Raw genomic sequence first — 25,651 nt, forward strand, 5'->3', positions numbered from 1 at the left:
TAGGCGCTTCTCAGTCCCTCAGTACTTTTAACCCTACATCAGGGTACAGGAAGATTGACCTGACTGATACGGCCAAAGAGAGGTCAGCATTCTCAACTTCAGAGGTCCAGTTTTGGGTAATGCCCTTTGGTTTAAAGAATGTCCCTGCCACATTCCAAAGGTTAGTAAACAGGTTCCTGGCTGGGAAGGAAACATTCTGTACCATCTATCAGGGGCGAATTGTCTATTAGGGCTCAGGGGCTGTGCCCTCGGAATTTCCTACACATTCTTGTGAAAATATGAAATAGATGTATTTATTGAGAGATTATATCATTTCTCTAAATAAATAATTGTATTTAAGTGTGGGCTTTCTGTCCCAGGCTGCCTGCCTCGCTCTGAAGCAGGAAACCGAAGCTAGGCAGTAATACAACTTTCGGAACTGTGACGCACGACGCAGGGTTTACAGTTCTAAAGCACTGAATTTCATTGTAGTTTATGGTAGTATTCACCATAGGCCAGTGATGCTTTCAGCAACATGGCATTGGGCATCCGAGTCTCAACCCCATCGTGATTTCCGACATCTGTCATTCACAGGCATAGATCCCACCCTTTTCCATTTGTCACACATTTGAGTGGATGCAAGCATGTGTGTTTTGATGAATTGTTCACGTAATGGTAAGTGTTTGCAATTATACATCCTGTAGTTTGCATGTTTCCAACTTGATTATCTGGTGAAAAGAAATATGTGGGAGCCGGTGGTTGAATGTTATATTTATGCTACATGGCTGCACACTTTTTGCTCAGTTATAAACGAAACCATTGCGCATTTTATGAGTAGGGCAGGTAGCGGTCAAGGTTAAAAAGGAGAAACCTGCTGCAGGCAACAGCAGCCTGATTTTTTTTTAATTAACATGCGTTTTCCTCCGTGATGGCCCTAGTTCGTTTGCGGAACAAAAATGGGATTACTGCGCATACTATGTTTTCTCCTGACTTCCAACTTCATGTTGTGCAAAGCTACCGCAATCCTGTAGACATTCTTCAAAGCCACGTAGAAAACATTGCAAAGAAAAAACAAGTCTGCAATGAGGTAAAGATGTTGAACCGCAGCATGGTAAACTGCGCCTCCAAACCGACCTAAGAATCCTGGAACCACCAGGGCAAAACGCATCGCATAATGGATAATCCATTTTCCATGGCATGATTGTTCCCCACAATAATCCTTCAAACTCAGAATGAGGCCTTAAATACGGTGCATAAAAACAAGGCTGAGACAATATCAATCCTTTGACTTTTTCATAATGAAAAGGTTTTCTCATGCTTCAATAAGATCAAAGAGCTGGCCCTGTATTTATAACAGAAATGCAAGTTTCCCTCATACACACTCCGAAAACCTACAAGACATACAGCAGCACAGCCTCCCCCATGCAAACATGCATGCACCCTGTGCAGTAGCAGTGGTCACGCACTCACATGGACAAGACACTAGTGGCACAGAGAACAGCAGTCAAGATGTGCACAAACACATAGGTGCAGAATGGTACCTACCAAATAGAAGTTATTAGCAGAGAAACTCCCTTTGCGCTGTCAGAACAGCCAGAGTGCAGGCAGAAACAGTGCAAGCTTCCGTCGCATGAACCAGCACAGAGGATAAATACCACATGGACATCAGCAGTGAAAGCTATATTTCGCTGAGACCCATCGCCACGCTACTGTGACACCCCAGGCTCTTACACTGTAGACAGTTATCTGCTGTATGACATTAAAACTGGCGATATCTTCCTGCTCTAAACAACATTAATGCCAAAAATATGGATTGATTTACGAACAATGAGCGTTAAAAACGTGAAGGCAATGCATGTCAGCTATTTAGTTCCTCTCATATGTCACGTTTTAATTAATCTTGCCTTCCTCAAGAGTTAGCTCTTTATTCATGTTGTGTTTCTAAAAAAAATTCTGTGCATACATTGAGCCATGCCAGGTGTATACTGATGCTGAAGCCAAAGCAAAGTGCCCGTCAGTGCGTTGGTCTCTCTGCAGAGCACACAGAACAATGGTCATATGTTCCAGGTGTAATTGCAATTCTGTGGAAATGTGTCTGAAGGGGTGCACAGATGGCAACATATTTACAGGGCAAAAGCAAATAAACTTCTTAAATGTGAGTGACTGGAGTGTATTTTTGGAAGTGGTAGAGTGAGAGAGATGCGAGGAAGTGGATTCGAAGAAGAGTGAAAAGAGGGTGCTGAAGAGGAAAGAGGGTTGGTCGAAGATGGGCAGTTGGTCGAGATGTGCAGAGTAAAAGGGCATACATATGTATCTAACTTAAGTGCACATAACTGAAGGCCAAAACTCATTCCACAGGCCTCAGTACTATTGGAATTTCAGAACTGAAACATTTTCAAGGTTATTTTTTATAACACATCATTGTTCTTACTCATTTAACTTAAACAGCTAACAACCATTGACAAAGCCAATTGTACTGACAGGTTTTAGATGTATGTCAGTTGTTGTGTTATGTATCTAGATGCAATAACATCTCAGATAAATAAAAATATCTGTTGGGTAGCACACTCTGGGAATCACATGTTCCCTTTTAGAGAGCCCCCACTTTTTCCATCACACTTAAACACCAATCTGCACATATTTCTATATGATTGAAGTCAGCAGCTGTGGGTCCTTCCCAAGCCTGGTTAGAGCATTTTCTACCAAAGTTCATGCTGTATGCAGTGCAAGCCACTGGGGAAGCTCACACTTTAAAAGGCTGAAGTAGTCGCGTTGTACAATTTGCACCTTACAGTAACTGTTAACATATTAATGCAGGAAAATGTAGGGCAGTTTTTAATATGTTTCCACTGCTTTATAAGCCTTGCTTTATCACAAAATCTGATGGCTTTAAAAAGCATCATTTTGCCCTTCTTGTTTCATTTTTTTCTCGGGAGGGGGACTCAGCCTTGACCCCATGTTTGTCCATTAAGCTTGCTTGCATCACTCACTACTTAAAAGCCATTCCAAACTTTTATGCCTCACCACTTACAAATATCACCAGCTGCTACTGCCACCTACTTAGATGACAAAGCTGTCTTTAGATTCATCTGGGAGAAACACGTCTACCAGCCTCCTGAGGCACTGAAGCAGGCAACTAAGTGTCATATAAGGGAGGGTACTGTGATATATACCTGGGCCACATGGTGGGCGGAGGCAAGATGCAGTCCCTCCAGGCCAAGATTGAAACTATTTTGACCTGGCAACCCTCCCAAAACTCAGACTGAGGTGAGGGGCTTCCTGAGTCTCACTAGATATTGCAGGACATTTGTTGGGGGATATGGCACCATTGTTGCCCCCTTAACCAAGCTGACTTCCAGGAGGTAGCCCAAAAAGGTGATCTGGGCAGAGGCCTGTCAGAAAGCTCCTGACACCCTCAAGGACGTTATTTCCTGATTTCACCAAGGAGTTCATTGTGCAGATGGACACTTGCAGAGCATGGCGTAGGGGCTGTCTTAGTACAGTTAAATGAGGTGAGCCTAGGCCGACTTGTAGCCTTCTTTAGCAGGAGGTTATTTCCTCTGAATCAGGGGTGGAGTGCTACTAGAAGGAAGGCCCTTAATATGGTCTGAGCGCTGAATAAGATGAGACTATACCTGTTTGGGGCTCACGTCTGGGATCAGACAGACCAAAGGCCCCTCAGATGGCTCATGCAAATGAGAGGTGAGAATCCCAAGCTGTTGAGATGGTCCATATCCCTATAAGGAATTAACTTTACGGTGGAACTCAGTCCAGGGTCAGACCACATCAATGCTGATGGCCTCTCCAGGTTCTTCAGCTTTAGTGATGAAGTGATGAGAACTTTCAGGAGGTTGGGTAGTTCTCCCACTTTCAGCTGGAGGGGGCACTTGTTAGACCTGTCATCCTTATGGTAGTCTTCCCAAACATTTTGCCTTACTCCTTAATTTTTGTTGATCTCTTTTTTGCTGCTCTTAAGACTCTGTGCACTTTTACCACTGTTAACCAGTGTGTCTGGTCACTCCTTAAAAAAACGGTAACATAGGCTTACACCCAGTTGGCACATTTAATTTACTTTTACGACCCTAGTAAAAGTGGTACTATATGTACCTAGGGCCTGGAAATGAAATGCTACTAGTGGGCCTGCAACACTACTTTTAACCCCCCTTTAAGAAGAATTTGAAACATGTTTCACACCTGCACTGCAGCCTGTGGGTGCAAGTTTAAAGTGCCATTTTGACCTGGTCAAATAAACCTTTTGCCAGGCCTAAACCTTCCTTTTAATATATAAGACTCCCTCAGGGCAGGCCCTAAACAGCCCATAGGGTAGGGTAAGGCAGAGGTTCATTTGGGCGTTTGCATGTGTTTGACCCTGACAAGAATTGTGGCAGCAACTTGAGTAGTTCTTCACCCCCCCCCCCCCCCCCCCCAACCAGTAACCGCATTTCCTACACCCACTAGTCCTTTTAGGCAGCATGTAGAGTGGAATGCTCTTGGCGTTCCACTCGTACACCATATTTACATATTGTTGCCATCATACCAAACAACTATAAAAGTAAGATTAAAAGAGTACTTTCCTGGTGAATGGAGATGCCGCCACCATAAAGTATATGTCTTAGTCTGTGGAAACATGGGTGACAGGCTCTTCCCTCATTGGGTGGATTCAAGTTGACCTACGATTTGGGGTACATTAGTTTTGCTGTGAGATTGGCAGATGGTTAGCTTTCTGTATATGATATTCCTCCATTAGGTATAAAAGGGAAGCATTATACATGATGCAACATTTTTTTTTGGCTATGAAGAGATGTTATAGCAATGGCATTGAGTCGATAAAATGTGCTAATGTATTGATTCTTAAACAGAATTGATTGTCTTATGGTTACATTTGAAGCAAGAAGATCACCTGCGTATGACTACAAATAGTGACATAAACCATAAACCTATGAGATACTGCTCTCTTTTGGAAAAGGCAGTATTCCCAGGGTTGGACCTTTTAGTAATTAGTTCCATTAATGTGATAATATGTATTGATTTACACTATGAGCAATTAACTTTAACATCAGAAATGACCAATTTTGTAATGTTCATCAATTTAAGAAATGTGTTGGTTATACTATAAGTCTGCTATATTGTTGTGTGTTTCCTGCATGGCCCATTGGAGTTTTCCCTATGTTATCCTCACTATACACATTGTAGGCCTTATTTTCCTTTGCACATGTTATTATATAAACACTCTTGCTTTTGTGCCACATTGTACTTTCACACGGACCCTGCATACGTTTTCGCATTCTGTTATTTTCCTGGGATTTAGTCTGAATACCGCCGGCAAGATAAAACATCAGTGTCCCTTGTTTTGCTTTCTGGCCAGGCACTAGCACCTAGACATAACACAACAATGCAGCTGTTGTTTATGCACACACATGTCTTGTCATATAGATGAGCACATGGCCTGATAGAAGTTCAGGCAGTATTTTAAGTAGGTGGGTCCACAGTTGTGTAGGACCTTGTATGCATGGATCAGGAGCTTGAACGGACATCTTTTCGGTATAAGGAGCCAGTAGAGTATTCTGAGGTAGGGGGTGATGAGGGTTTGTCTAGCGAGAGTCTAGCTCCGATGCTCTGTATAGTCTATACTTATCGGAGGAGGTGAGCTGCAATTCCTGCGTAGCGAGCATTTCCCTATTCACTCGCTTTTAGATGAGGGCCTGGGTGATGGTGCATCTTGAGCTTTGGGATGTCTTTTGAATATCTTGCAAAATGTGGAAGATGAAGAAACAGGAGGTGGAGACGCAGTTGAACTGAGTCTTCATGGTTAGCTTGCTGTCCAGAATGATGCACAGGTTACCAGCATGGTCAGTGGGATAGGTGTAAGTCTGAGTTCTGAGTGCCACCAGGATGCCTTTCATGGCGAGTTTTGTTTCGGAAAATCTGTACTTCTATCTTGTCCGTCTTGAGCTTCAGGCAGTTGTTCTTTATCCAGTTGGCGATGTCATGCAGTTGCTGAAATTAGTCTTGGTGTTGGTGGTGTCCTTGGAGAGGGAGAGGGAGAGGATGAGTTGTGTGTCATGGTGTGCCATGGGTTTTGGCGATGGTGTCCAGAGGTGTCATATAAGTGTCGAAGAGTGTGGGGCTGAGCGATGATCCTTGTTGTACTCAACAAATTATTTCCTTTTGTTCAGAGGTGAAGGGGGATGATGGACTTTTAGCATTCTTCTGGAGAGAAAAGAGGTGATCCATCTGAGAGAGGCTCCTAGGATGCCTATTTTGTGCAGCCTTGTGATGAGTGTGTGGTGGGAGACCGTATCAAAGGCTGCGCAGATGTCTAGGAGAATCAAATCAAATCAGGTGTTTGTTAAGTGCGACTACTCACCCGTAAGTGTCTCAAGGAGCTAGGGGTGGGGCGGGTCGCAGGTTCCAGTCCATTAAGGAGGGGGTCTGTTGAAGAGCCAGGTTTTGAGGTTTCTCGCAAAGATGGGGAGTGATGTTATCTGTCTGAGGTGGAGAGGAAGGTCGTTCCAGGCTCTGACCCCGTGGAAGGAGAAAAAGCGGTCTCCCGATCTGGTCGTTCTGGTGCGGGTGACCACAGAGTAGGAGAGCTGGGCTGATCATAGGGTCCTTTGGGGTGCGTGTAATTTGAGTCTGCTGTTCAGGTTCCTCGAAACTAGGTCCTACAAACACGAGACCGGGACCGAGGGAGAACGCACACGCTGTTCGTGATTCAAAACAAGATAATCACGGACACCATACAAATGGGTTGTGGATGATGAAAAAACTTTTCTGACGGCCTATCTACTATGATGTATAGAAGGATTTGACTGCTGTCCTTTATAGTAAGGACATTAATGCCATGTACACCTGAAGCTCTGAATATAAAAGTCTTGAGAGAAAGGATTTGACTACTGTCCTTTATAATAAGGCCATTAATGCCATGTACACCTGAAGCTCTGAATATAAAAGTCTTGAGAGAAAACCAATCGACAAAACTTCCTCAATATCTTTCGCCCTGAAGAAGTCATTCGGACGAAACGCGTTGGCTACGTTTTTTACTTGAAGACTTTGAATAATTGACTACTATTGTCAATTGTACATTTTATGGGGTGCTGAACCATTGTGTTGGATTGTAATAATGTTGGGAGTCTAGGGGTATATGACTTCAGGTTCCTAGCACCCACAACAAACTAACTGTACCGTAAAACATTGGATAAAGTGCAGCTATCTTGGCCCTATATCCCTGTTTCAGTGTTTCTCATGTGCAATTTTAGTGGCTGGAATCAAAGGGTGGTAAAATTGGGTCTGGTTTCCTACATCAGGAAAATCCAGTTGCAGGAACACCAGGCAAGTTATGATAAGTGCAGTGGCATCCCAGTCGGCGATACAGCCTGCCTGACTCATAATGAGGACATAAGGGCCTGATTTAGAATTTGGTGGTCAGAATACTCTGCTGCAAACGCGATGGAGTACCCTGACTGCTAATGTCTTGGTCCACCTGCCTTATTTATAAATGGGCGGTCAATAGCGATATCATTTGCGCTGACGAAGGAAAGTTTCTACCGACATCTTAACAGAGTAGAGGCCGTCAAAGCAAGGACATCACACTGCCCGTCCTTTGTAGAGTGGATGGTGTAATGTCTTTTTTTCTGTCCATCACAACCAGGTAAAAGTGGCAGTGATGGACCCCCAATAATGACCATCACACACTCTGAGAAAACTTCTGCAGTGTTGCGGTCATTATTTTTTGCTGTTGTCAGAAACAAATTCTCACTTTAGGAGTTTGCTTTGGGAAAACAAATCTCTAGGAAAAGTTTGGTGAAGAGCTTTAAATGTTGACAGTGACCATCCACCAAATCTGTGAGTCCAGGGGCCTCATTTATATGTTGGAGGTTGGGCCGTTGTTCCATCAGGGCGATGAGATAAATATTTCCATCGCCCTGGTGGAGGTTCTGACCGCCAAATTAATAAGTGACAGTTAGGCTGGTTGCCATTTATAAAGCATTGGCAGGAACCAATGTCATGGCAATTCCTGGCAGTGTAATCTGAAGTTTGGTGCGTGGCTGTGTGATACAGCCTTGCACCAACCAGTTTTTTTGTTTATTTTCAAAAGAAAATCCAGAAATAAGATTTTCTTAATGAATATAAAAAGGTAATACTCCCCTCCCCATGGGAGTCATTTCCATTGGCAGGGGGGCATTATTTGGGCTTGCTATCCCTCAATGCCAGGGTTTTCTTGTCAATCACACACTTTAAAAATATTACTACATGACCTTCCATTCTGATTGGAGGGCGGGCGGACATGTAGCCATTTCTCTGACGTACCTTACTCTGTCAGGTTGTCTGGGAGGTTTGGTTATGGTAGTGACAGGGTGATCACCACACCATAGCCAAGTCAAAGGGAATGGATGGACCTTCATGTTGGCGATATGTATACTCTGCCACGATGAAGTATACATACCGCCAATGCATAAATCGGGCCCCTACTGTCTGTTGTACAAGTAGTCCGGGGTAGAGCTTATTTTAAGCGAAGAATAAAAGAAGTAACTTTGAAGAAAGTGTATTCATTTGTATTTAGCAAGTGAATTGTCTATCTGGAGGTCTGTGATGCGAAATATGTGTAAAGTGGTTATGTGGTAGCATTCACAGAAAGCACAACTGTGTCATTCAGATCTGCATTCTAAGAGCTATATTACCCTTTTGCTGTATTTCAGATCAGCCAGAGGCCCCCACCATCTCTTACCAGCCCCTATTTCCTGTGTTCATCACTGGAGAAGCATTGATATTGCAGTGCAAGGCCTTCAGGGCTGCCACAGTGAGTGGATATCGCTTCTACCATTCCGGCAAAGAGGTTGTCCACTGGTCAGGCCCGGCACCAGGCATGTTTGAGATTTCCAAGGTTCACCCAGATCAGCAGGGCCCATATTCATGCATCTACTGGACAAAACAGGCAGAAAGAGAGATCCCTTCTCTTGAGAGTTCTGCAGTTCTCGTATATGTAATAGGTAAGTGTGTCCACCAATCGCAATCACTGTAAACATCCAGTTGTGTGGAGCAGGCTTTAAAACAATGAGTGGCATTATTCTCACTAATTAAAGGTTCATATTCTTTCTTTCAGCTGTACTTATTCTGAGTAAAGTAATCAAAGGTTAACATTTGACATTTAATTGCATGATCATTTCTAGTAGTTGCTGCTGGTTCCAATGACTTTGAAGAATGTCTCTCACATTTTGTTCTTTGTAAACTTACGAATGTTTATAGCACATATTCAAGTGTCTTACACAACTCAACAATCAGTGTTTTATTGTCACACATTACTTGGATGGTTCGAATTGAATCAGTCCTAAGCTATCACACGAGACACCGAAAAGAGGGTGGACTCATATGTCCCTTAACAGACATAGGCCCCCAAAGAATAAATAAATAAAGAAGCAAAGTAACTTGAAATGGAAATATTTAGCAAAAATGTATTACTTCGGAGAACAATGCCTCATTTATGAAATATCAGCATCCATATTTGTTATGTTATGTTACATTATGTTACGTCTGGATTCTGGCATCAGATTTCGACACAGTTCTAGGAATATTATATTTAGAATTGACCGTTAGAGGGTTTATCTGCTTGGTCAGGCAAGTTTCCCTGTAGTTGTGATTACAGAAGAAATAAACAGTTGGAAATGTACCCGGTGGTCCTCTGGTACTTCGGCATAGTGGCAACGAGGGCGAGGCCTGCGCCCTCGACCGACCGAGGCAATGGCTGGTGGTCGTAGTGTATTTCAACATTTTTCTAGGACTTCGGCCAAACTGGAGCACTGAGCATTCTGCATAGTGGGAACACCTTAATCTTCACTGCTGACTCTGCTATGACACTCCTGTTGCATTGTTTGGATTGTAGCCATGACAAAAATCTGAGCCTTCTCGCACTTCTGAAGTGCAAGGGTGTGCGTGCACCTCAACTAGCGACCTGCGTGTGACGTGCTCTTCAACCACATCGGGTGCCAACAGTTTCCCTGACATGGTGACTTCTCCAGAAATGTCCTTTGGCTTCAATGACAACAAAGCTCTCAGCGCAGCACAACAGGCAGAGGCGCCTATGCAGCAAGGTCTCTTACAGTAGATCATGGTGATACACAAATCATTTACTGCAATTTATAACGATGTGCTGGAAGGCAAAAGATAACCTTATACACCAGATCACAGTGTTCTGCACACCATTTAACTGCAATTATAACCTCAAATTACTTCCTGCATGCTTATCTGCATTCCGAGGTAATTTACACACACTTTAACTGCAATTTTAGTCTCTAATTACTTCATTTTGCTAAGGTGTGCTGATTGAGCAGCTGGAAGGCTGTTCCCAAAACAGATTAATGTGGTTGAAGCTACTGACAACAAGGAAAAAAGCTCTGAATTTAGTGCTTTGTGTACAAATGAAGGGGAAGAAGTTGATGGAGGTCTGGAAAAGGATGTGATACAGATTGAGTCTGAGAATGTCAAAGGACTGTTTGGTCTAGTGAATGTGACAGATGTTCCTATCAATACAATGGCTGATTTGGGATCACTCTGATTGGTACAAAAGAGTGGGAGAGATTCAAAAACACTAATTTGAAAAAGTTGTGCACGCGACCAGTAGAGTATGGAGGAATGTCTGTTGATGTTGTGAGCTAATTTGATGCTGAGCTGGACTTCAAAAGGAACAAGGCGCAGGCCACTGTATATGTTTCCAAAGATGGATCATGCCTATTAGGATGGCTAGAGCAAAGGAAATTGGGAATAATCCTCAAACTCAATAGTCCAGAGCAGGTGTTGTTGAAGGAAAAGTGTGCGGCAGCTGTGAGTGAGTGCCTGTGGTTTTCAAAATATTTCCAAGAGAAAAGGTAAACTTAAAGCCCGGGGCTGTTCTGTTGGTGCACAAGGTGAGGCATATGCCTCTAACCATGAGGGAGGAGCTCAGGAAGGAACTAAAAAGTATGTGTGATTAGGGTATTATTGAGGCCATTGAAAGTTCTGAATGGTTATCCCTAATTCTACTAGCAAGAAAGATTAATGGGTCACTGAGGATGTGTTTCGACTTAAGGAACCTTAACAAAATAATTTGGGTGGACAACTGCTTATCACCAGATTGCTCTGAAACATGAATCCAGGTATTTAACATCATTTATCACACCAGAATATGCATTCAGATTTAAATGCATACGATATGGTTCGGCTTTTGACTCATCTATTTTATAGAGAGTGTATACCCAATATCTGGTGTTTTCAGGATAACATCATGGTTTTCGTTCAAGATATGCCCTCCCATGACAATTCCTAGGTGATGGTCCTATCATCTTTGGCAGATAAAGGTTTGATATTGAGAGCAGTGACGTGCGGATTTACTGTTGAATGTGTGGACTAGTTGGGCTACAAAAATTTTGGAAAAGGGATAAAAACCAAAGGAGAGTTTAGTGAGGGTAATTTCTGCATTTCCAGCTCCCACCAACAAGTATGAGGTGCTATCATTTTTCAGCATGCTGGAATTCTATTCACATTTTATTCCCAAATGTGCCTGGAGAACCTGCAATCTTAGAAACGTGCTCAAGGGGAATGAGACGCTTTTATGGAGTAAGGAAGTGGATCGTCAATTTGAAGTAATCAAGAAGGATGTTATTAGGGCTATTCCTTTAAAGCCATTAGACATTCATGGGCCTTTGCTTATTGTCACTAACACCAGTCAATAAGGGTTAGGGGCTGTGTTGTTGCAAATGCGTGAGGGTAAGGATGAAGTACTAGCCTTCGCATCTCTTGCCTTGAGAGAGACTTAAAGTACATTCTCTGCTATTGAACGTGAAGTCCTGGCCTGTTGGTGGGAGGCTAACCACTTAAGGAACTACTTCTAGGTTGTGGCATTCACAATGAGGGTAGATCACAACCCCTTAATTAACCTTTTTGCTACCAAAGGTACTTGTAATGAAACACCACGTTTGCCAGATGGCAGTTTAAACTTTCAGAGTGCCAGAACCGTGTGTACATTCCTGGGTTGAATAACATTTTTGCAGACTGTCTGTCTCACTTACCCTTGAGTGATGATAAGGAAGATGTCAATGCTGATATCTATGATTTTGCCATAGTGGTTGCGATCACTCTTATTACCAGAAACTGCATTTCAAATGTTGAGTGGATGTCTGCTCTGGAGGGCGACAAATATTTACTAGATATCAGAAGTCTTGTTGGAAAGCATTGATTCAAAATAACTCTTTTGTGTCTATTGATGCTAACAAGCATGTTTTTTCTGACTTAAATGTTGTGAACAGATTGCCTTGAAGAGGACATACTTTGATTGTGCCAGTGGTATACATGGCAAGGTGGTAGAGCTAGCACATGAGGGCCATGTAGGGAAGAGAGCTATGAAAAGGAGGAAAAGGGACAGGTTTTGGTGACTGGATTTGGACAAGGAGGTGGAGCATTTTTGTGAGGGAATGTATGGCATGTGCCATTAGTGACAAGTCAAAAGGCATTGTTCCTAATCCGGTGGTGGCTGTGTCTATTCCTGACAGAGCATGGTCCAAATTGGGTGTCAACATAATTGGACCCATCAATATGGTGAAGTAGAGCTGTAGGTATGGTATCGTGCTTAATGATTATTTCTCACGGTGGACTGAGGTAGAATTGAGCAGAAACACAAAGAGTACAAAGAATTGCTGCAACCGATTTGATAAATAGCCATCCTTGTCTATATACATATATACATATAAAATTTAAACAACAACATACATAAAGTGCAACATGTCATATTTAATCACTATGTGACCTTCCAATAAAATTAACTTAGGTTTCCATCAGTAAATCTTATCAATAAAAAGTACAATATGCCAATTTACCATCTAGACATAAAGGTAAAAATGTATGTTGCAGAAAGATTTAGCAAAGTGCAATTCGGAAATAGCATACATGTATAAAGGGCCGGATACAATATCAAATGAGTATGTACTATTCCTGTCCAATTAACATTGAATTGTTATGGATAGATTTCCCCCTAAAGTGCAATGCGCTGATTTACCATCTAAACATGATGTACAAATTTCATCTTCCAGGCTCCCTTTGCCAAAAGTGCAGCCAGTGCAGTTTACTACAGTACTTTCCAAACTACAAATGACTACAGTACAGTGCTAAAGTGCAAAATAAAAGTTGTATTGGGGCATATTATCAAGGGGGTTTATCTCCGCTTTTTTGGCTTTAAAAGCCAAGAAGGCGGAGATAAAATTATCTCCCTATTACCAAGCTGTCGCTAACACCAGTTAGTGACAGCTAATAGGAGATAGCGACCATCTTGGGCCCCGCTTTGCATGTCAGTGATATTTATCACTAATGACATGCAAAGTGGGCGTGCCAAGATGTTAGCAACTGGAAACAGTCCCTAACATCGCTATCTCCTATTACCAACTTTTGGAGATATTCGCGCTAAGCACGAATATCTCCAAAAGCTAACACCTGCCCTGAGCAGTTCTTAGCCATGTTATCCAATGGGAGGTGGATAACATGGCTAAGAGCATTTGCTCGATAATGCATGAATATCGCTGACTTTTCAGCGATATTCATGCATTGCGGCCGTTTTTTATCGCATTTGCGATAAACCTTGCTAATAGCAAGGTTTATCTGCGATAAAAATCGCCGATTTGCGGCGATAATTTTTGTCTCTAAACAAGTTAGAGACAAAAATTATCGCTAGTTGTTGGTAATATGCCCCTGTATTTTTTATTATAGATTCGGCCCTACTTCTCTGAAAAAGTCTCTAGCCTCCCCATATATTTCAATACAGCATTAAACCTTTCATTGACACCTATGGCCAGATGTAGCAAAATCAGAAATACCGACTCTTAATTACCGAATTTTACCGATTCAGTAATTAAGTAATTAATTCAGTAATTAAGAGTAGGCATTTCTAATGTAGGCACCAATTCAGTAAATTTTACCGAATCGGAAGAAATCGGTATTTGCTATTGAATCCTATGGGCCTTGAAGCCCATAGGATTCAATATCAAATACCGATTTGGTATTTACCGAATCGGTAAATACAGAATTTTGCAAGGGTGCAGGGGGTGTCACTTTGACACCCTCTGGCACCCCTGTTTTAGGCTTGTGTGCCATGTGGCACACATACATGCCCTAAGGGCATGTATGTGTGCCACATGGCACAGGTGTACATGCACAGATGTGCATGCACACCTGAATCGGAATTTTACCATGCAATTGTATTGCATGGTAAAATACCGATTTTCAAAGCCCTGTGTCAATGTTAAAATTGGCACCTACATACCAAACATGCATTTTCGGTAATTTTACCGACCAGTATATTTACCGATTCAGTTAAATATACAGATTCTGTAATTTTACCAATTCTGTAACTTTACCGAATCGGTAAAATTACCGATTCGGTAAAATTACCGAAAATGCATGTTTATTATCCCCCTACAGGTCCATGGCCATTTACCGGTCGGTAACGGCCGAATTCGGCCGTTACCGGCCGGTAAATGGCCAAAATCTCCCACCTACATCTGGCCCTTACTCTCTTAGCATATGATTTCCTAGTACGAATCAATTTATTCAACTATTCCAAATAAGTAGGTATTTTTTGCTACCTCCAATTCTGAAGCATCAGAGAACATGCCACGAGGGAGGCAACTACTACAAATGTCTCCTCCCTTCTCGACATTCCAAGGATTTGTCTGACATGCAAGACCAAAAAATGCAATCTCAGCTTCAGGACAAAAACTTTTCTGAACTCCCCATCTTAAAGCCGAAAAGATCCTCTCCCAGAATTGTCCTAGCTTTGGGCAGGTAAAAAACAATTGGAGCCATCCTCCCTTTCCTAGCATCTGACAGCAAAAACATTTATTCTCTAATGAAGAGCTCTGTGAAGAGCTTGGTGATTATAATATGCCATCCAGCGTGAAAAAATGCCATTCTTTTAAAATTAGCCGCTCTTAGGGCCTTGCTGCCTCACTGTGTGATCAATTGCCAATCCCAATTTGAGAATCTGCATTGTGTCTCCTGGGTCACTTTTTCTAAGAATTTATTAACCATGATTGGTTCCCTTTGTAACTGTATACAAAGATATCAATTGCCCACCCCTGTCAGCTTTGCTCTGTATAGAGCAATCACAAGTGGAGTTGGGCCAGAACAGGGTGAGAGACAGCACGTTTTTTAGTGGTTGCAAAATCGGAATGTATTAAAAAAAAGAGGCTTACTCCGGATGCCACACCTCGCTTGGACCTCCTGCCAGGTAATGCCTCAACCACCCCCATCCCAATCCCCAATTGTTCCAAGACCTTAGATGGCTGCTCTAAATTAGGAGGCCCAAGCCCCTACTTTTGGCTAATTTTAAGAAGAAAAAATCCTGTGGAGCAAGCCTGCTTTGAGTAGAAAGTCTGGAGTCTAATGAATTTGTACTCCTGAAGGATCTAATACCTCGTTTTTTGGGGAGTTTAGCTGTTTTAAAAAATAATGGAATTTGTGAACCAGCCAATTGCACCATCTCCTGTTAAAAAAAATCATCAACGGATCCCTTACGGTAAAGTAAATGGGCTATTCAATCGAAAAATTCTGCTTCATAGTATGTACGAGCTTGAGGGAGTATTGACTGGTGACATAAATCCATAAATATCGGATTGGATGTAAGAGCTTGTTGTTTAAAATTGTCGGGAAGAAAATCATTCAAAGTATTCATTGTTAAAATGTCAGTCGTGTTGCAATTATTTTTTTGACCTCCAATTAATTAAAATTGTGTGAATTTGGTTAATATTAAATCCATATTCTGTCTTGCCTGACTGAGATATGGGATAATTTAATTTCAGTTCGGCCATTCCTGATATTGGTGCTTTTATCTTCATATTGTTGTGAATCAGACGGCTACGGCTATGGTAGTGACCGTTGCTTCTCCCTAGCTTTCAGACCATTCTAACCTCGAATGGGTAGCACAGCAGCAATGAGGTCGTAAGGTCTCACAGTCAGCATACCAGAAGTCCACCCGATAATTACTGGGAGCTGGATTCAGCGCCTCCTTCCTGGCTCCTATGGTGCATTGATGCTGATGGCTAAGTGCGGCGGCGGTTGAGCTAATGAGGAACACATTCAGCAGGTGAGCCGGTAAAGTGCTGGTGAAGCACCATGTCCGTGGGAACGAGGAGGAGGTGAGCTCCCCTGCAGTTTGGCAGGGGTGTGCGGACGCTGTTTTTCGCGGGCTGTGTGGGGCCGTTGTCCCGGGCAAAGCTACAAGCTTGGATCTTGGCTAACGTTCTTTGGCATTTCTGGTATTTCTGGAGTCAAAGTTTTAAGGACCGGCGAGCCCTGGTGCTGGAAAAAAAACTGGAAGTGAGCCTGAAGGGGAGAAGTGAGGTTGCTCATTTCGCAGTTAAAGGGGGCTGGTCCACTACAGTGTGGACGGTGGTTCTGGACCCCCTCTTTTCCCCCTCACCATAGTTTTACCACAGCTTTGCCTGGAATTGCAGGAGTGGAACAAAAGAGTAGATAAAAGGGGCAAAAAAGATATTTGAGCAAATTTATATGAAAAAACAGATACATATAAAAGAGATGGCTGGGAGAACTGAGCACTATTTCGGATTGGCTCTGATAGCTCAAACCTGGTACTTGTTGTGTGAAGAGGCCCCTGCTTTCAAAGGCAAAAATGGGAAAGCATTTAAAGCTGCCAAATCTAATTTTCAAAGTAGATTCAGCTGCGGGCCTCAAAGGAAAAAGGCGGCTAGCTCAATGGAAGACAGCATCAGCCGCTTCAAGAGCGGAGCATAATCTAAAAGCACGACCCAGCTCTGTTATAAATTCTAGCTCTGAGGAGGAGTTGCCAGAACCTAAACAGGACTTTGGTGCGAACTATCTGGCTACAGAGAAGTTAGCCCAAGGAGGGCTGGAGAATGGATCAAGACTAGAGGAAGAACTGGCGCATGATGATAATATTTCTGAGAATCTTGATCCAACGGTTGGGGCTCGGGAGGATGGAAAGAATAACTCAAAAAGTGTACCCGTTATTTTCAAATGGCAAGGCATCCCTGGTCACTCAGACTGCCTCGGCGAAACTACAAGAGTCTCTTGATGGAACACAAACTAGTTCCTTTCAAAATGTGTAACCCCCTGCAGGAAAATCAGCTACCCTGGAACAAAAGGGTGTACATAGTTCCCTTCTAAAGGACAACAGCCTTTCCATCAACTTGCAGCCACAGGATCAGGTGTCTCCATCATTACTGCAGTCACGGCTACAGCCGCCTCTATAGGATGTGACACTCCCGCAACCGCAGCCACAACATAAGTCCCACTCGCCAATAGGACAGCAGGGGCAGCAAGCCTGGATCCAGAACACAATTGGTGGGCCCCAATGCAGCCCGTCTGAACAACTTCCAGAAAAATAAACTTTGCTACAATTCGATATAAATCCATGCTGAATCTCATTTTAGATGAGATAAGAGAACTCAAGACATCCCAAGCAAACGAAATAGCCTTTCTGCACCAGCGGCTCTCAAAGATTTAGGAGGCATTGGGCAGTTTTCCAGCAAGGATAAAAGAGGCGGAATCAAGAATTGCACATCTTGAAGATCAAATGAACACCATACAGCAGCAAGTGAAGGTAGTAACAAAGGAGAAAATTTCACTTGAGTGTAAACTTGAGGAGCTTGAGAATCACTCGCGGCGAGCAAACCTGCGCATAGTTGGGGTGCCAGAGGGAAGTGAAGGGTCTCAAACTCTTTATTGGGTCGAGACTTTTATCAAGAAGAGTTTTCTGCCTGAATTCACTCGAGATCTCACCATAACAAGAGCACATCAAGTGCCCTCACACCCTCTGCCTAAGTCAAAACTACCACAAACAATTTTAATTAACTTTGCCAATTCCCGCATAAAAGATTCAGGATTAACATGTCGGCAAAAAGAGTTTGTTAAATTGTTATATCTTTTCAAGGCAAAGGGCACTCAGGGTTCAATAGCTCAGCTGTCGAAGCCAAGGGTCCTAGTGAGAGGCAAGTTTCACATGTTTGTGAATATAGAGGAATCCCGGAAATGCTGAGAAAGATCTCTTCCATAAAATAGAGTTAAGATTCATTAAATGTAGAGGGCGTGGCCAGCACCATGACTGGCTAGGACGTGACTCTCCGAAGCTCCGGCGAGCTGCCACAAGATCCGTCTTTTATGATATCCCAAGTCACAACAAATTGATAAATGACCTACCCCTGACTGGTAGGACCCCGCGGAGACCATTTTCGTGCGGAGCCAGCAGCAGATTGCGGAGCGGCGCCGACTTGAATGCGACCCCCCCGAGCGCCCTAAGACCGGCAAGATGGCGGCCACCGAGGCGGAGATACGGGATCGGCGCTGACTGGGGCCGCTCCTACCTCCACGGGACATACTAGCGGGGGGCGCTGCTGCCGGACCCGGTTCCGAGTGCCCCTGTGAAGATCCGGGCGGACTGGGAGCATCGGCGCATTGCCGGGAGAGCCCCATCGGGTCTCCCTCCTTCACCAATATGGCGGCGGTCGAGGCGCAGAGGAACTGAGGCCGTATTGACAGCCGTCCCCCCCTACACAGGCCCAGTGAGTCAGAGGGCGCGAAGGTGAGGAGAGCCTAGAGGGCCCGGGGAGCCACAGAGACTGCAGGAGTGGGCCGCCTGGTCCCTTCCGCCCTCCGGCGCCTCTACCAACATGGCGGCCGTAGTCGCGGACTAGTGCGTGGGACGCCACGGCTCCGATCACGGCGGCTGCCTGTCCCTCGGAGTTTGACCCTGCCGGCGGCTGGAGCCTCCCCCCCCACTGCCTGGCGCTGACCCTGCGGATAGTGGAACTGTCAGTGGACAGAGGAGAAATACGATCCTGGGGTGATCCTCAGAGGGGGCGGCACCATCTATAGGCCACGAGAGAAGGTCATCCTGTAGCCAGTGCACAGACCCTCGGGAGATACTGGCGCTCCACCGGGGGAACCTAGACCCGGACACTAGGCGGTGAAGCCAGGGAGAGAGGGAGCGGCTCTGGACAGCGCCACTGGAGGTGGAGGTACTAAGGCGCTCTGAGACTACACGGCACCCGGAGTGCCCCGAGTTGATGGTCGGTGCTGTGGGCTGAGGGGAGGCGAGTCGCTTTGGGCCATGCACTGACGTCCACCTAGAGGGGCACCCCGTGCAGAAGGTTCTTCATTGTGCGTGTGCCTACCCCTACTGCTGCCCGACCTGGATGAGCCAACGGAGAAAAGGGATTTGACGGATCCCCCAGACACCGCCCGCCAGCTACCCGGCCTGCAGGACTAACGGAAAGGAAGACGAAGGTGCCCGGTGAGACCTGCGGGGTTCGGCGCCTAGACCGGCGCCCCCGGGAAGACGCGACACTCGACGGATCATCCTTCCGGGCAGTGAGTGGCGTCCGGGGCTTGGGGTGTCGCGCCGTCTGCACGGAGTGCTGACCGAGTGGATCCGGCGAATCATGGGAAAGAGAGACATACCACCGAGAGGGCCCAAACAGGGGACCAAAGACAATTTTACCGCCCCGCGTACAGGAACGGAAAGCCTCCACACCAAGGCATGCACACGCTTGGACACTGAGTTGCTGATGGGGGCTATCCAGTCGTCACGGACAGATATTCAGGAGTCCAGAGCGGCCCTGGAGGTAAAGATAGGAGAAGTGTGCTCGGAGGTGTCACTCCTGCGCCAAGACTTCCGGAACCTATCCGACAGGGTCGCCTCTGTGGGGACGCGGATGGGTGAGGCAGAAGACGCAATCACTACACTCCAAAAGGATATGGCGGAGCTCCAGGCGTCCCATCGCCAACTGCTATGGAAGGTCGACGACGCCAAAAATAGAGAGCGACGTAACAACCTGCGCTTTGTTGGTTTTAGGGAGGGAATTGAGAAAACAGATATGGTCTCCTTCCTACACACGTGGCTGGTTGAAACTTTCCCAGAGGTGCAATTCTCGTCCTGTTTCATCATCGAGAGGGCACACAGGGCCCTCCTGGCAAAACCTCGGGAAGGGGGTGAGACCACGGCGAGTCATAGCGCGTTTCCTTAATTTCGCTGACAGAGACCTTATCCTGAGAGAGGCGAGGAAGTTGGGTGAGATTCGTCTGGAAAATGCACACATCATGATCTTTCCGGACTATAGTCAGGAGGTCCAGAAACAACGCCGCGCATTTGACTCTGTGAAGGCGAAACTCAGAGACTTAAGGATTTCCTACATGCTCCTCTTCCCGGCGAAACTTAAGGTGATATACAAGGAACAGTCGCTCTTCTTCACCCACCCCGAGGACGCTTGGCAATGGTTGGAGGAACGCCCGATCCTTAATAGTAGAGAATCCGCTGGCCGAGATTTCCTGGATAATTCCCTAAGAAGTACAACCCACTGGGAACTGCCGAGAGCACAGAGACTCAAGTTGAGGAGGTCCAGGAAGCAAATCCCGACGACACCTTACCGCAGCTGAGCTACGGGAAGTGTACGGGGTGGCCGGTCTGCCTCCCCGAGTGGGGCTGCTGGGACTGGCTCAAGATTTGATCCTCTACGCACCACTGCTCGTTCGGAGGGAGACGATGAGGAGGACCTCGAGATCCGCAAGTCTGGAGGTGAAGATGATGAGGAAGGAAGTTCATCCGCCCACCCGCTGGTGGAGGAGATTCGAGTGCTGGAACAAGACTTTCCTGAACTCCAAAGTGCGCCCGAATCAGAGACTCAAGACTCTAACTCATGAGATGTGACTACCCGGCCTACTGAGCGGACACGGTGTGAATCAGATATCCGCACGCTGGCACGATCTTTGAAAGGTTGTGCACTTGGACGTTGGGAATGGCAGCCCGACAGAGGAGAGCACGTAAGTTGACACGCTTCCCTGTTTTACACGTTTTACTGTTCTTTGGTTAAGTGAAGGGAGGGATTTGTGGGTGGGCGACAGGCCGACTCTTAAAGAAAGTTATGTCCTGTGTTGGGATGCGACTGGATGGAGAGGGAGGTGGGGAGGGGGGTGGGAGAGGGGGTGCTTCGGTTCAAGTTTGCCTGGGAAGGGGTAGGGGTGGGTACAGTTGTGGAAAGGACAATACAGAAGTTAATGTGAACCAGCATGCATTCGGCCTCCACGGCGCCTACACGTGCCATAGTCTAACCACATACGTCCCTCACATCTTCCAATGGCAGGTACCGTAGTAACCCCGCAGGAGGGCAATCAGAGCTTGAGCGTCCTGTCATGGAACGTCAATGGCCTAGGCTCTAAGATAAAGAGGGGCCTAGTGAACGCCTACATAAAAAGGGTGGCCCCTGACATTGTTTGCTTGCAGGAAACTCACCTCAAGGGTACTCAGTGCGCTTTCATCGCCAGAGGCCGGTACAGAGTACTGGCCCATGCGGGTTACACGTCTGGCTCCAGAGGGGTGGCAGTCATTGTTAAAAAGTCCTCACCATTCTGCATCACCCGCACCTGGGTTGACACACAGGGGACATACGCAGGAGTACAGGGCACCTGGAATAGGCGCACTTATTCACTGCTCTCAGTCTATGCACCACCCAAACTACAGTCTCGTACACTCAACGCCCTGGCCAACATACTCCTGGACACGGCGGACACTTTCCAAGTGGTTGGTGGCGATTTTAACGATGTTATGAACACGCGGCTCGATAGATCGGGAGACATTGCGAGGACTTCGCACCACACCGCTTTGTTCACTCAGATGTCCACGATTGGACTTACAGATGTGTGGCGGTGGCTTCACCCGACTCAGCAAACCTATTCATACTATTCCGGGGCGCATAAGGTGTTCTCGCGCCTAGATTATATTTTCATGTCCCGCCAGTATCTGAGGTCAAAAGATGTCGCAGACTATAGGGCCAGGGGCATATCAGATCACTCGCCACTATATGTGAGGGTTGGACATGAACAAGGCAAGCGCAGGGGCTCCTGGCGGTTGGCGGCCTGGGATCTCCAGAATGCCGCCATACTGAGGGGCGTTTGAGCAGACATTAAGGAGTATATTGCGGAAAATGAGGGTACGATAGACTCTAGTGTCACTCTGTGGGAAGCCCTAAAACCAGTATTACGAGATAGGATAAACTCCAGACTGAAGGAGGAAAGGAGGAAACTCCAAGCCGAGGTGACTGCCCTAGAACAGGAGGTCCTGAAACGGGAGGGGGACTCTCTTTCCCAGAAAGATAGCGGGACTCTCAGACGACTACTTGATGCCCAGAAACAGTATAGAGCATTGGCTACGGACGAGGCGAAGACACAATCCCTAGCCACCCTCCATCGGTTATATGATGTGGGGGACAAGTCAGGGAAACTCCTGGCATGGGTCAGCAAAAAGGAGCGGGCGTCAAGATGGATAGATAGCATAGACACCTCGGAGGGGTTCGCTGTTAACACAGATGCTGAGATAGCGGAAGCATTTGCCACCTATTTTGAAAAGTTCTACTCAGCCCGTGAACTTGCAACTCATGAAGAGGCTCTACCATACCTGGACACTACGCTACTGCCGGTCTTACCTCCGGAGGCCCTGGAGACCCTGGAGGCTGACATAACGTCTGATGATATCACAGAAGCCATGGCCAGACTGCGGCTGGGAAAACCCCCGGGGCCGAATGGTTTCCCCGCGGAGTTCTTCAAACGCGCGGCAGACCTTTTGACCCGCAATCTCAAGGGCCTCTTCGCGGGGGCCTTCAAGGAGGGAGAGCTCCCCCCCGGATCTGGCCATGGCCACGATCATTCCCATATATAAGGAGGGCAAACCGCGTGAGGGCTGCGCCTCATACCGTCCTATTTCCCTGCTAAACACGGAGGTCAAATTGTTAGCAACCATACTGGCAACCCGCTTGAGAGCAGTCATTACAAGCTTAGTTCATTTGGACTAATCGGGCTTTCTACCTGACAGGGCAACCAAACTGAACCTTAGAAGAACCGATAATTGGCTACAGGAGGTGAAAGGGCGAAGCGGCCCACATTGGTTCCTCTCCCTGGATGCCGAGAAGGCTTTTGACGCGGTGCACTGGCCCTTTTTATTCGCAATGCTCCGTAAGGCAGGTTGTGGGCCCAACTTTATCAAGTGGGTACAGCTTCTCTATACTGCCCCGAGGGCCAGGGTGAGGGTGAATGGGGAACTCTCGCGCAAGATCCAAATCCAGAGAGGCACCCGACAGGGATGCCCCCTGTCTCCCCTCCTCTTTGCTATGCTAGGCTATGCTATGCTATGGGTACTTGTAATGCGCGCAGCTGCTCCAGCAAAGGAGCGTCCCAGCGCACGACAAGGTAGAACACAGCATCGCTAAAAGCAAGGAATGAAAAAGCATACCGCTACAGGGCAGACTTAAAATAAGAAAGTTTTGATAGCCTTTCGAAACAGCAATAGATCCTCCATCAAACGGATTTCTACAGGAAGAGAATTCCAAAACACTGCCGCTCTCACACGAAAAGAACAGCCCCCAGCACGACTAAGCTTAAACCGGGGAACCACAGCGAGAGCTTGGCCAAAGGATCTGAGAGAGCGGGTCGGAATATAGAGGGACAAGAGGTTGGTAAGGATCAGGGGAGCCGAACCTTTCAAAATTTTAAAGGCCAAACATAAGACCTTAAGCTGGATTCGCATCTTGACCGGCAACCAGTGCAAGGAGCGTAGAGTGTTCGAGACGGAGCAGAACCTAGGAAGGCCAACTATCGCTCTGGCAGCAGCGTTTTGAACGCGCTGCAGGCGAGTGATTTCTGCCTGATTGGCCCCCAACAGTAAAGAGCTGGCATAATCCAGCCGGGAGATCACCGTCGCCTGAATCACCAACTGCCTGGTCGAGGCATCAAAAAATTTGAGGACCGGTCTTAAGCCCGGAAGAACACCAAAACAGCAGGCTGCAGTTCTCTTAGTATGGCCAGCGAAACTAAGGGTGGGGTCCTGCCAGACTCCCAGATTTCTTAAATCCGTGACCGGAGTCGGGGACGGCCCAAGTTCCGGAGGCCACAACCTGTCCCCCCAGAGTTCCGCTTTCTTTCCGACAATCATGATTTCAGTCTTTTTTGCGTTGAGTTGGAGACAGTTGGCATTCATCCAACCAGCCACCGCCCTCAGTCCACTCTGAAACCTAGGGGCATCCCGCTCCGCATCCCCGCTGATAGTAACCGCTAGCTGAGTGTCGTCGGCATATGAGACCATATTCATGCCCCACTGCTTGACGATATCAGCCAGCGGTCTCATGTATAGATTGAATAACGTGGGACTCAGCGAGGATCCCTGCGGAACCCCCATGGCCAGCGGATGGAATTTACGCTCACCATAGAGGTGCTAGCTGCCAGGATCCGGCAAAACACTGATATTCATGGTTTCTTGAGCAGGGACACGGACACGACCTCAGAAAAGATATCGCTCTATGCGGACGATGTCCTGCTCTATATTACGGAACCAGAGATCACCGTCCCGGCGATCTTCCGTGAACTAGAGAAATATGGTGAAATGGCGGGACACAAAATTAACTGGCATAAATCCATACTCTACGACCCTGGGGGACGTGACCAGTGGGGGAGGCTGCCAGACAAACTGTTGACGACCACAGAAGGTTTCCAGTATCTTGGGATATATGTCACCACCAATGCAACCCTTTCGTTCCACAGAAACCTGGAACGGATCATAACTAATGCAGTGACGGATATGGCCAGGTGGAGACAGCTCCCATTGACACTCCTGGGTAGGGCGGCCATGTATAAAATGGTCACTCTGCCGAAATTTCTCTACGCCCTACAAAACGAAAACTACCCGATCCCCGTGGCGGTGTTCCGCAGGATACATGCGGACCTGCGGTCCTTCCTTTGGTTGGGCAAACATGCTAGGGTGGCGCTATCCACGCTTCAGAGGCACCAGTATAGCGGAGGGATCTCGCTCCCCAACATAGAGGCCTACTATTGGGCTAAACATCTAACACCGATCAATGATTGGCTCCATGCTCCGGTGGACCACCCGACGTACGCCTTGGAGAGACGGACAATGTCCTCAAAGAACCTACTGTGCTACCTTTATGGGAGTCCTGGTAGGGCACACCTCCTCCTCCCGGCTACGTCTATCACAATTAGCGCATGGACGAAGGCCGCAAGACGTATGGGGTGGGATAGGACACCCACGAGGCAGACACCGCTGTGGCACTGCCAATGGCTGGCAGAACTTCACAAATTGAGAGGCTTTAAAAGGTGGGACGATATTGGTATTTCAACTATAGGAGATGTGGTGGCCAAGAAGGAACTAAAATCTTTTCAAGTCCTTAAAGCAGAGTTTGGGTTGCATAACACACAGCACTTCAAATATATCCAACTACGACACGCTTGGAACGCACAAAAAATCACACTCTCAGACATCCCGGAATATACACCACTGGAGGAGAGGCTCCTTCAAGAACAACTATCAGGAAAAGCGGTCTCCCTGACGTACAAGACATGGACCAACCATATGTTGGGAGACCTAGCAAACCTCAGGGCTACTTGGGAGGCTGAAGTGGGAGAGTTGGAAGACCTGGACTGGGAAATAGTGTTGATGCACCCCCGGGAGGTGGCTATCAAGTCTAGACTAAGGCTCATTCAATTTAGTATATTGCATAGAACCTACTACGACAGATTACGGCTAAGCAAAATGGGGAAGATAGTTGACCCAAGCTGCCTTAGGTGCTTGCGGGGAGTGGGGAACTTCTATCATACAGTATGGGAGTGTGACATAATA

At 46.4% G+C, this 25,651-nt stretch overlaps 1 protein-coding gene across 2 annotated transcripts in view; it reads left to right on the forward strand.

Annotated features, from left to right (window-relative positions):
- LOC147715161 (immunoglobulin superfamily member 1-like) overlaps positions 1-25,651 on the forward strand; it is a 235,359-nt gene that overhangs the window by 103,044 nt on the left and 106,664 nt on the right. For both annotated transcript variants that reach the window (XM_086923635.1, XM_086923634.1), the window contains exon 6: positions 8,679-8,969. In XM_086923635.1, the coding sequence (XP_086779761.1) occupies positions 8,679-8,969 (291 nt within the window). The remainder of the gene's footprint in view (positions 1-8,678; positions 8,970-25,651) is intronic.

Source organism: Lissotriton vulgaris, chromosome 5, assembly GCF_964263255.1.
Source record: "Lissotriton vulgaris chromosome 5, aLisVul1.2, whole genome shotgun sequence".
In the NCBI taxonomy this organism is placed as follows: Eukaryota; Metazoa; Chordata; class Amphibia; order Caudata; family Salamandridae; genus Lissotriton; species Lissotriton vulgaris.